The sequence below is a fragment of the Mastomys coucha genome, unplaced genomic scaffold (assembly GCF_008632895.1).
Source record: "Mastomys coucha isolate ucsf_1 unplaced genomic scaffold, UCSF_Mcou_1 pScaffold11, whole genome shotgun sequence".
NCBI classification, from domain to species: domain Eukaryota; kingdom Metazoa; phylum Chordata; class Mammalia; order Rodentia; family Muridae; genus Mastomys; species Mastomys coucha.
In genome coordinates this window covers 31543268-31555497 of record NW_022196893.1, presented here as the reverse complement: position 1 = coordinate 31555497, position 12230 = coordinate 31543268, and the positions used below count along the sequence as shown (strand labels likewise).

General features: G+C 46.6%; 1 protein-coding gene across 3 annotated transcripts in view; it reads right to left on the bottom strand.

Moving 5' to 3' along the window:
* The window catches only part of Dip2b (disco interacting protein 2 homolog B), a 188773-nt gene that overhangs the window by 30071 nt on the left and 146472 nt on the right, over positions 1-12230 (bottom strand). For all 3 annotated transcript variants that reach the window (XM_031355776.1, XM_031355787.1, XM_031355793.1), the window contains 4 exons: positions 10145-10225; positions 7850-7977; positions 6132-6246; positions 2510-2711 (listed from right to left, as the gene is read on the bottom strand). In XM_031355776.1, coding sequence (XP_031211636.1) covers positions 2510-2711; positions 6132-6246; positions 7850-7977; positions 10145-10225 — 526 coding nt within the window. The remainder of the gene's footprint in view (positions 1-2509; positions 2712-6131; positions 6247-7849; positions 7978-10144; positions 10226-12230) is intronic.

The window sequence follows — 12230 nt, the reverse complement described above, 5'->3', positions numbered from 1 at the left end:
AAAAAGTAAGTATCCAGGCATGGTTCACACAAGCCTTGACCCCACCCTTCTTTCTCTAGCTGTCATCACTGCAGCGTCGTGGCTCAAATGGCTCTAATCTGGGTCACAGTCACCGGGCCTCAGAAGGCAATCCCAGAGAAAGCAGCGTTGGAGGCTGCCAGGTTGGTCCTCAGGAGGGGCACCTGTTGCTCTTTCAGGACCAGTGTTCAATTTCCAGCACCAATAGCACGGCTCACAACCATCTGCAACCAAGTCCCAGGGAATTCTACACCCTCTTCTGGCTACCTTGGGATCCTCACTCATGTGATACATAGGCACAAATGCTGACAAAAATACACACAAAAATCAATTTAAAAGGAAAAATTTAAATCTACTATACATCTAGGAACATTTTAAAAGCATCTACTAAATGAGACTTTTCATTTAAAAATCCTTGCTCACCAGGGGATGATGGAACATGTATGTAATCTAGCAGTGGGGAGGCTGAAGGCAGGATGACCATGAAGTTAAGGCCTGCCTGGGTGACATAGCTAGATCCTGTCTCAAAAAACAGAATAGCCATACCACTACTTAAAATATGATTTACTCACAGTAAATAAATGGAAGACTTTTAACATTAAATATGTTCTATAACTTTTAGCTTTTAACATTGTAACATAAGCAACAAGACATAAGATGGAGACACATTTGTACTTGTTTGTGTTTCTTCAGTACTGGGGATTGAATCCAGGGGTCTGCACATGCTAAACCCACACTCTTCCAGCTAGCCACACTCCATACAACATGTACATCATATATGCCATACGCCTATGCAGGTAATGTGTCTCAAGATCCTCCTTTTGCAGTCTGCTTCATTTCTATGTTTATATCTGTGTGTGAACATGCATGTACTATGTGTGGGTACCCAACAGAGGCCAGAAGGGGGATCTAATGTATCTGCTGGGGCTAGAGTTACAGGCAGTTGTGAGCCACCTGATAACACGCTCAGATCTGAAGTCAGCTTCTCTAGAAGAGCATAAAGACTCTTAGCTACTCGGCCATCTCTCCAGCCCCCATTTATGCTTCCTGATTTACACAGTCTGACCATTTATGCATCCTGATTAGTCACACAGTCTGACCGCTTATGCTTCCTGATTGATCACACAGTCTGACCGTTTATGCTTCCTGATTGATCACACAGTCTGACCGTTTATGCATCCTGATTGATCACACAGTCTGACCGTTTATGCTTCCCGATTGATCACACAGTCTGACCGTTTATGCTTCCTGATTAGTCACACAGTCTGACCGCTTATGCTTCCTGATTGATCACACAGACTGGAATTCAGACCCTCTCTTGAACAGTAGCCCCAACAACCAAGAGGCAATGAATAAGCACGCAGAGCAGAAGGCTAGCCTCCATAAGCCTTCAGTGCCCACCAGCAGAACCCGTTGCTGCTACAATATGGTAGCTGATGAGGTGGCAGCAGTCTGGCCACATGCTGTGACAGGACGTTGGGATGGCAGGTACTCAACAAGTACACTGCATGGGCATCCTCACACTGCCAGCTGCAGAAGGAGCAGTGGGCTTGGCTGGGCTGCATCCCCACATGTGCTGGTCATCTCTCAGCAAGATCACCACAGAAAGCGCATTCAAAGGCCACACTTTCTGCTTCACCTTCTTTTCTCAATGCATTTGCGGGCCTGGGGTGCCTGGAGAGGTGGGAGCTGAGCGCTGACGTTTCCAGGCACACAGGAAGCTAACCAGACTCCTCATTACCTTCCCTTACAATGAAAAGCTGTCAGCACAAGCTAGTGAGGCCAATTCTAAGTCCCTTCCCTCTCTCTTTCATTGTGTATCCCTGGCTGGCCTGGAACTTACTAGGTAGACCACACTGGTCTTGAACTCAGAGATATGTCTGTCTCTGCCTTCCAAGTGCAGGGACTATAGGTGTGTACCACCACACTCAACTGGATTAACATATATTTGAACAGGACTGGTTACCAGGAACCATGCCTTAGCTTTCTCCCAGCCCTGTAGTGAGTGTCTGCTTAGACACCAGGCAAGGGGATTTGTATATTTATAATTTTCCAAGTGGCAGTTTGTATTCTTTTGCTTTATACCTTGAAAATGGCAAACACAAAGCATGCTGTTTATCTTCTATTTATAATCTAGAAAATGTCTGTTCCCCTATAGGAGGCCCACACCAGACTTCAGCAGCTACAAAGAATGAAGGGTGACTCTAGGCATGGGATTCTCACAGCAAACCAATGTCTCAGCTCTGCACTAATGAGCCATGTGACTTCGTCTTTGTCCCAGGGGCCTGTGATCATGGTGCAGACTACTCAGGAGGAGAAACCGGCAGTCACAGCATATCCCCTGACCTCGCAGCAGTCTTGTTGGCTGTTGGTCAGCCTCTACTGTTCTTGTGTTATCAGTTTTGCAGCCTCTATGCCCACACACGACACACTGAAAGGCTGGCTTCTGGAAGCTGCACTGTGACGGCACAGCTAGAAGCCACATTATTACCTGGTTGCTTTTGTCGGGGCTTTGGCAAGTTTGTCACACACGTATGTGGACACATGAGGATATTACACGGGTGTAGAGAACCCTCCAGAAAGAGCTGTTTTGTCTGGGATATATGGATTCCTCCTAGTGGGGTTTTTGGTAATGTGTTGGCTGGCACCAGGGCAAGACAGTACACACCGACTTGATGGATGCTGTCAATTGCCTGGAAAACACAGAGAGAGACATCCAGTGAGATGGCCTGATAGAGCCACCATTGTGCTGCAGGGCGTTACCTCTGTCCATTCCAGGACGGAAGTCTGGTACATCATTACATTCTCACAAGTCCCACCCACACCTCTCTCCACCCTGCTGCTACCTGGGAGTTAAACCTGCCACCTGGTTTTCCTTCCCACAATCCTTTGAGGCCTTCCTTTCAAACTTGAGCCTGGCAGAATGGCTACAGTAAGGAAAGGTGGCAAGAAGAAGGGCTATTCTGCCATCAATAAGACGGGACCAAGATACACTATCAACATGCACAAGCGCATCTATGGACTGGGCTTCGAGAGGCACAAGTGGGCCTCCAAGGAATGTGGAAATGTATGATGAAGCAGACAGGACTTCAGGTGTGTAAATCAACCACGGATTCAATAAACCATCTGGGTCAAAGGAATAAGGAGTGTTCCACACTGTATCTTGTATATTTGTTCAGAAATATAATGATGAGAAGTCACAGACAAGCTCTTTATGTTGGCAACTTGTGTTTCTTACCACACTTAAAACAATCTACAGTCAATCTGGAACTAACCTGCTGAATGCCAAATGAAGTTATAGAATTGAGGGGAAAAAGGATCTCTTATGTGGATGGCTATGGTGGTGTCATAATGCCCACAGCCTCCACCTGGAAGTCTGAGGCAAAAGGCTGAAGATAGACAGGCTGCTGCCATTCCCCACTAGGCAGGCTGGGATTACAGGCGTGGGCCACCTTCCCAGCCTAGAATGACTTTCCATAGGACTTCCGTTAAGTTCCTGTAGCTTCTTTCTGGGTTGTGTGTGGACTCTGCCCTCGTGAATCGCATAGGCAGGTTTGAATTTGGATATATGTGTCATGAAAACACTTTTCTTTTTTCCTAGTTAAAAAAAAAAAAAAAATTATGTGCCAAGCAGTGGTGGCGCACGCCTTTAGTCCCAGTACTTGGGAGGCAGAGGCAGGAAGATTTTGAGTCCAGCCTGGTCTACAGAGTGAGTTCCAGGATAGCCAGGGCTACACAGAGAAACCCTGTCTTGAAAGAAAAAGAAAAAGAAAAATGAAAAAAAAAAAAAAAAAAAAAAAAAAAAAAAAAAAAAAGAATGTATATGTATATACATGCATGTGCTGCAGTGCCCTGGGTAGGCCAGAGGGCAGCACTGTGGGATCAGTTTTCCCTCTCCACCTTTATTGGGTCCTGAGGGTTAAACAGGTTGTTGGGTTCCAACTACAAGTAACTTACTTTAACAGCTGAGCCATCCTGATGGACTCTTATTATTGTTCTTTTATTAATTTTCTTTTCTTTTATGTACATGAATGTTTTGCCTACTTGTATGCCTGGTGCCCACAGGAGCCCTGGAGTTACAGAGGGCTGTGGAGCTGGGCTGCAAACCTAGGTCCTCTGCAAGAGTAGCTAGGACTCTTAACCGATGACCTATCTCTCCAGCCCTCACTGTTGCTTCTTTGTGATAGGGGTTTACTGTGCAGCCCATCGTGGTGGCTTTGAATGCTAATTCTCCAACTTCCTCCTTCCAAGTGTTGGGATTACAGTATGTACTGTCACATTTGGCTAAAACAAATCTGCATGTTTGCCTCTTAGCTAGCTTTCACATAGCCAGATACTAGTCCAATTCTACAGTCTTCAGAAATATTTTTGGTCTAAGTTATATTCAGATTTTGTCCTCTGAGGGTTTTTGAGTCAGGGTCTCTTTCTGTAGCCCTCACTGGCCTCTGCCTGCCTCTGCCTCCAGAGTAGTGGGACAAAAGGATGTGTACTACTATAGCTAGCTCCCTTCATTTTTGTATAACAAACATCCTATCTGCACAGTAGCTAACCATTCAGAACCATGTACTCTGAGAATGGAAAAGAATCTGACGTTTTCTAGCATACTCCCTCACGTTTGTGTTATGAAGTGACCGCTAGCAAGTCCAAGTGCCCTAGATAGAGAGGTCACAGTCCCTGGACATGCGTCCAATAACAGATGAGTTGTCACCACGAGGCAGTACAGCTTATTCTGGACTGTGCACTTAGTCAACAAATGCTTCTGGATCCTACATGCAGCATGCTGCATAGTTCTCAGGTCTGGGGCTGAGCAGAGAAGTCTCAGCCGCAGGGGGCTCATCACGGCTTCTATATTAGTAAGAATCAACACTGCTTACAGAATGTAGGTCCTGCGTGCTTCCACAGAGCCTCACTCAGCCCGTTTCTGGAGGACTCTGTCCTCTTTACAGGTCAGGAATCTAGCTCTGGAGTGCAGCCACATGCTTCTATGCACACTGTGGTAAAGAGACTAACGCTCATGATGCTGCTGGATGGAGACCAGAGCCCTTCACTCCTCCAGCTTGTTTCCACTAAAAACACCTTCTCAACACGGAGCCTGAGTCCTCCTCCTGCCCTTGTGGCTCATCCAACCCACTCCTCTAACTCCACAGAAAGCCTTCCTGCATAAAGAGAAACATTTCTGTGTTCTGGGATCTCCATGTGCAAGGTGTGGCAGGACTAAGGCTAAGTGACAGCCCGTTGGTCACTTTCGGACGCGCATCATACACAGGTAGTCAAAGCCTTCATGGGCAGCGGCACCAGGCATGAGAGTTAGCTAAGCAAGTCAGCTGAATTTCTAGGCAACTGGAGCAGAACAATCTGTTTAGTCCACAGGGAGAGGTGGGGCTGATTTCACACCGTAATTGGCAAGGGGAAAAACAGGGTAGTTAGGGAGTATAAGGAAAGCTGGAGGATGGGAAGGAGAGTGGACGTAAGCACATTTCACTGTGAACATGTGTAAAATTATGTGTGCGCGTGCGCGCGCGCACACATATATATTTGTTGTTGTCTGAGACAGGGTTTCTCTGTGTAGCCCTGGCTGTCCTAGAACTCACTCTGTAGACCAGGCTGGCCTTGAACTCAGAAATCTGCCTGCCTCTGCCTCCCAAGTGCTGGGATTAAAGGCGTGTGCCATCACACCAGGCTCAAACATAATTTTTTTAAAAAGATATATTTATTTATTTTATATATGTGAGTACACTGTAGCTAGCTGTACAGATGGTTGTGAGCCTTCATGTGGTTGTTGGGGACTGAATTTTTAGGACCTCTGCTTGCTCCAATCAACTCTGTTCGCTCAGTCCCTGCTTTCTCTTGGCCCAAAGATGTATTTATTATTATACGTAAGTACACTGTAGCTGATTTCTGACAGACCAGCAGAGGGTGTCAGATCTCATCTTGGGTGCTTGTGAGCCACCATGTGGTTGCTGGGATTTGAACTCAGAACCTTTGGAAGAGCAGTCAATGCTCTTACCCGCTGAGCCATCTCACCAGCCCCTCAAACATAATCTCTAAAGGTGTCATATTTGGTAGCCTGCAGTGGCAGCCACCCCTGACCCAGCGCAAAGTCAGGTACTCACCTGCAGCACACGGCTCATCCACTGGAAGCTGTCTTCCTCAGATGCATCGGGCCTTTGTTCTGCCACCACCACAATGCGCTCGTCATAAAACACAGACACAGAAAACACAGCAATTCTAAGAGAGACAGATCAGACACATCAGTCTCCCTTCAAAACCATCGCATTAGCTTTCCTTAGTTGGAATCAAAGAGGAGCCATCCCACCCACACCACCCAGACATGAGCAGTAGAAAGAAAATGTGCAGGGCCGAGAGATTCATTGAAAATAAAACCAAAAAGCATGGCTTAAGCACCACAGAGTGGCAAACAAGACGCAGTTCCTGACTTTGTGGCTTTGTGGCGCTTGTGTCAGACAGAACGAACCAACACACAGTTAATGAAGCCATGTTGTGATAACCACCAGGAAGCACCTGGGTAGGGCCAGTGGAGTGGGCTATAGGTGCTTGTGGGAGCGCCTCCCTGGGGAGTGGACACTGGAGCAGAGACCTGAATGAGGTGAGGACACGAGCCACGCGAAGATCTGGAGGAAGAGGATTCCGGGCAGAAGGAACGGAAAGCGGAAAGGTTCTGAGGTAGGGACGAGCTTGGCAGGTTTGAGGAACAGCGAGAAGGCCAGTGTGCCTGGAGCAGAGTGGTGGAGCAGAGAGTGGAGCGAGTCAGACACAGGCAGGAGAGGGAGGAGACCAAGAGAGGGAGGGGATGGAAGTGGACCCGAGGGAGGTCTCCGCTCAAATGTCCCCTTCCTAGTGAGGCGTTCCCAGACCACCTCGTGTGTTCACTCCACAGCACTCGACCCTCTCACGTGCCATCTATGTTACAGTTTGCCTGACTTCTGCATTTGTGATAAGAATAGAAGGCACACACACAGCCTGTTTTGTTCACTGCCAAAGTACCCCAAAAAGCAGTGAGGCCGGCACCCAGTGAGGATCTGTTGACTGAATGCAGGAAGATTGAAACAACTGAGAGCCAGCTTGCCTGCCTCCCAGGATTCTAACTATGTGCTAGGTACTGTGCTGCACACTGGGTTCACAACTGCAAGCACAGACCGTGGGGCTAGGCCCAGGAAGCTCCATGCCTGGAAGCCACACCATGACAGACAAGCACACAGTGCAGGAGCTGGTTTTTTCTGTGACATCTTCAGGTCTTCCCTTCTTACATAACTTCGCTCAGGATAGGAGGAGGCATATGCTGCAAGCACTGCATACATGTGTGTGAAGACGTTCTCGTGTAAAAACAAAGAGAAAATAATCCTAACAGCCACCCGTCTACAAATGCCAGGATAGCTTTCCTCGCATTCGTAAGCACAGGAGAAGGCCTGCCCTTGTTCACAGAACCTAGAATTCCAGCACTTAGCTGCCACGTCAGTCCCCACATAAGAAAACACAACAATTCAGTTAGAAACAAGAGAAAGATTCTGAGGTCTGCTCTCATCAGAGTGGCAGCCACCTATGCTGGCCTGGGCAGCACCATCTCTCAAGAACTGTAGAAGGTGATGCTTTGTCTTGGTATTCTCCTCAAGTCTTCAGAATCAAAAAACAGTACCAGGCTCTGAGACTGCTCACATTTCATTCCTCAGCCAGTCTGAGAGCCAAAGCTGAAGGAAGGCTATTTAAAGCCAGGCTTGTCATTCTAAGCCAAGCCAACCTAAGAACTTGGAGGAACCCACAGAATGCAGCTCAGATCACCCCAGAGTGGCGACATGGGTCTCAGAGCGCTCACCTCCCTCGATAGACAGTCTTTATCGACTCCACAGCCAATCCAGTAGCAACGATGTCATCAGCGTTATGTCTTCGGCCGCTGACCATGAGTAAGCCATCCATTTTTCCAACCACGAACACCAAGCTACCCTGAAAGTCAGCAATGATTTACCTTCATTTCCAGTTTAAAGGGTAAAACAGACACCTTACATTTCCTGCTTTCAGGAAATGTCATTAAAAAAACCAAAACACTAAGAAAGATACCTGTGCAGCATGTACAGAGTTCAATTCCCAACACCAAAAAATGTGTTTCTATGAAAGAAAATAACGCCAAAGTTTGTGGATTTTTTTAAAATAAAAGGGCACTTTAGGATTAGTGAAAAAGTGGCATCTTAAAGCCACTGAGGCCTTTTTAAAAGGCACACTGTATCTGGTGTGCATGTGTGTGGGAACAGGCAGGCCACTGCCCACTGTGAGTCAAAGGACAACTCAAGGAATGCTCTCTTCCACCCAGTGGGTCCCAGGGATCGACTGAGATCACCAGGTGCAGATGCCTCTACCTGCTGAGCCATGTAGCTAGCACCCACTGAGGTTATTTGTTCATATTTACTCTTAGGGGAAGAAACTATGATCACATGTAGTTTGCTTTCCCAGCCACAGGTATGTATTAGTTCATCTTCTGCAGTGTTCACAATGTGAACAACAGGGAGAAGAAGGTTACTTCTTTACTACCGGAATTGGAGAGAGCAAATGGTTTTAGTATGTGAATAGTTGCTTTGTGCATGAAAGGGTAACACTGTTTCCATTGGCAAGATCAGAAACAGAGACCCAGGAAGGTCTAAGAAGGCTGCAGATTTTCCTCCCAGGACGCCAGAGCAGCAGGCCACTGGGCCGTCGGCCCTTCACATGTCCTCAAGGAGTCAGCAGTTATCTCCATGAGAATGTCACTCCCTTACTTGCTGAGCACAGTATAGTGCCACACCATATCTGGGCTAAGCCAGAAAGACAGAATGTCAATGGACAGGAAGCTGTTGGTCTACCTACAATGCCCAAGGGAGACACTTCTAACAGTCTATCTGTGTTAAGTGGAGAAAAGGAGGCTAGAGAGGCGGCTCAATGGTTAAGGGGGGTGTTCTGGTCTTGCAGAGGACCTGAATGTGGTTCTCAGCACAATGTCTGGTGGCTCACAACTCCTGTAACTCCAACTCCAGGGCATCTAACACTGCTATGCATGTAGACTTGTACATGCAATTACATAATAAGAACAAATCCTTAAAAGAAGAGCGAGAAGGGATGGCTGCTTCTCCAATCTCTCACAGTGAGGCTGTTTAGCTGACAGGGTGTTTCCATCTTCATCTTTCTCACAGCTAGATCTGACCACGGGACTAGGTCAGGCCAGATACAACCCTTACATGGGGTTTAGGGGATCATTCATAGAGTGTGGGACAACAGTCTGTTTCAGACTGACGGCTGAAGCTGGGCCCTGGACCTCAACTGCAGTGGAGCAAGCTCAGTGCCATATGGTCTCACATGAACTGAGCAGTTAGGAGGAGATAGGGCAGGAAGGAGCCAGTGACAGACAGAGGTATGAGTTGATAGGATAATGACTACCCATGGCTCCCCACTGCCCTACCCGCTGGCCTTCACGGCCTGGCTCTCTGCTGCCCTCATGGATTCCTCAAGCTCACTGTGTGCCTTGTGAGAACAGGCTCTCTGTATCCTAGTCTCTCTAGACCTGTATCTATAAATAGCACTTGCCAAGTAACAAATTATTTTCTAAGAATTTGCGATGGCACAGGGTGGGCACTATTGATAATCTATAAGCAAATACTCTATACATTCCCCACTCAGTTTCCCTTGGCTACAAAGTAACTTTTTCCAGAACTCTAAACTTCTCACAGCATGTTAACCTAAATCAAGAAAAGTAGTAAGAATAAGTGAAAAGTTTAAAAATACAGGATACATAAAGCCTTAGTCTTAGAAACTTAGGCAATAGACACAAAAAACATTAGCTCCTTCCTATGACAGTCTTATACAATCAGCCTGAATAGTTAGTTAAGTGCTTGGTGGGGTGGCATACATAGTTTTTAATCTCAGCTTTTGGGAGGCTGAGGTGGGGCTCTCTTCAAATTCCAACCCAGCCAGGACTCTGCAGTGAGACCCCACCTAAATAAAGAAACAGGAGGAGGAAGGTTTTGATGGTTGTTAAAGGGCCAGTGACACCCTTCAATTACTCGGAATCTGTTCAGTTCTGTGAATCAAAGCTCAAATGCTTTTAGATCATATGTAGTAAAATCAACAGTTAACTGTCACTTACAGGCCCTACAAAACCCAGCAGCCCTGACCGGATGAAGGGCACGTCCCCTACAGGAGAGCCCGAAGAAGTCACCGGAGTCACCTAAAAGACAAAAGGAGAAAGGTGGAAAGCTCGGCTAGTTTTTTAAAAAAAAATGTATCTGATTTTTTAAAAGTCTTACTTCAAAGAAAAGACTACAAGTAATATATTCTAATTGAGCAGGGTATGGCTGGTACAAACCTTTAATTCCAGCACTCAGGAGACAGGCAGGTAGAGCTCTTTGAGTCAGAGGCCAGCCAGGTCTGCACTGCAAACTCCAGGCTGGCCAAGATGTCATATATGAGACCCTATCTCTAAAAACAACCAATCAACTCCCAAATAGAATTATTTATATATTTACATACAATAAATATATGTAATATGATTATTAGAAGGCATAATCTGCAACAAATCCAGGAATCTCATCCAGTTTAGTGTTTATCTCTCCAGACTTTTAAAAAGATATATACTCACAGTTAAATATTTTTATTTGTGTTTGTGTCAATGCAAGCATTGTGCCTGTATATTCTTGTGGAGGTCAGGCAGAAAATGTAGGCATCAGTTCTCTCCTTTCCCCATGTGGATTGTGGGTAGCACACATCAGAGAGCATGTGAAGCATGTCACCCACTGTGTCATCTCACAAGATACAAAGATTAATGTAACAAGTAAGTATGTTAAAACAGGGTCATGGGCTAGGCTGCTGCGCGAGCTTGAGGACTGAAGTTCTAATCCCCAGCACCCAGGAAAAAGGCTGTGGGGGAGGGGATGGACAGCAGGACACCCAGGATGTCCTCGCCAGCTACTAAAGCCTAAATGACAGACAAACATAAACAAGGTGGAGCGGGTCAGAGGCCGACGCCCCACACGGACTGTTTGACATGCACAAGCACATACACAGAGCACATGCACACACACATGTGTATAAGCACACATACAAAGGCATGTATCACATATACACACAATTAAAAAAGAAAATATTAAAAAATTTAAAAAGGGGATCACAATTACACTTTTGTCTGTCTGTCTTTTTCAGTAACAGACCTGTGACAATGTATCTCAGATAGCTTCTCCATCAGGTAATGACTGATCTAGGTTGTGTTTGTGCTTGTGCATGTAAAACATGTTAGTGGTTAGAATGCAGTCTCTGTCTGAGGACTCACACTGGCAAGCAGTGACTTCATGAATAGGACTGTATGTATTTTCTTAATTGTGAGCCCTGCTTAGCCTAGAGAGCCAGGCTAGCCTTACACCTGTGACCCCAGCACTCCGAGAGTGAGACAGGAGGCAGAGATAGGACCACAGAGTTCACATGGCCAGCTAGCCTGAAATACATATTACAGCAGAAATAACAAGAGAGACCCTGTCTAACAAAGTACAAGTAGGGGCTCAAGAGATGGCTCAGGGGATGAGAGCACCTGACCTTGCGGAGGACCTGGGTTTGATCCCCAGCATACACATGGTGGCTCACAGCCACCTGTAACTCCAGTCTAGGGCTTCCGACTCCCTCTTCTGGCCTCCAATGAAAGCAAGCATGTACCATGGTGCATGGACATACATGCAGCAGGCAAAACACCTATACATATAAGTATTTTTTTATTAAAAACAAAATGGAGATGGCAACCGGCTCTCAAGAGTTGTCCTCTGACCTCTACACATGTACAGCAAAGCACGCTCTTCCTCTTCCTCCACACCTCGCCCCATCTCATTTACACACACTAGAACACAATTCTGCTGAAGTGAGGTGGTGTTTGTCTGTAACGCCAGCGTCTCGGGAGGCTGAGGCACGAGGAGGGCAAATCCACAGCAGTGAAGTAGATTTAATGAGGAGCATTATAAGCACTGGAAATAGAGACATCCCAAGTATTCAGAGTCAGAAGCCGGGCCAGCAAGTGATTCAGTGGGTTACAGCACTTGCCACCATGTCTGATGACCTGAACCCACGTGGTCGGAGAGGGAAAAAACCCCAAAGCTATCCTCTGACCTTCACACAAGTGCACATGCGCGCGCGCGCACACACACACACACACACACACACACACACACACACACACACACACACACTATGTA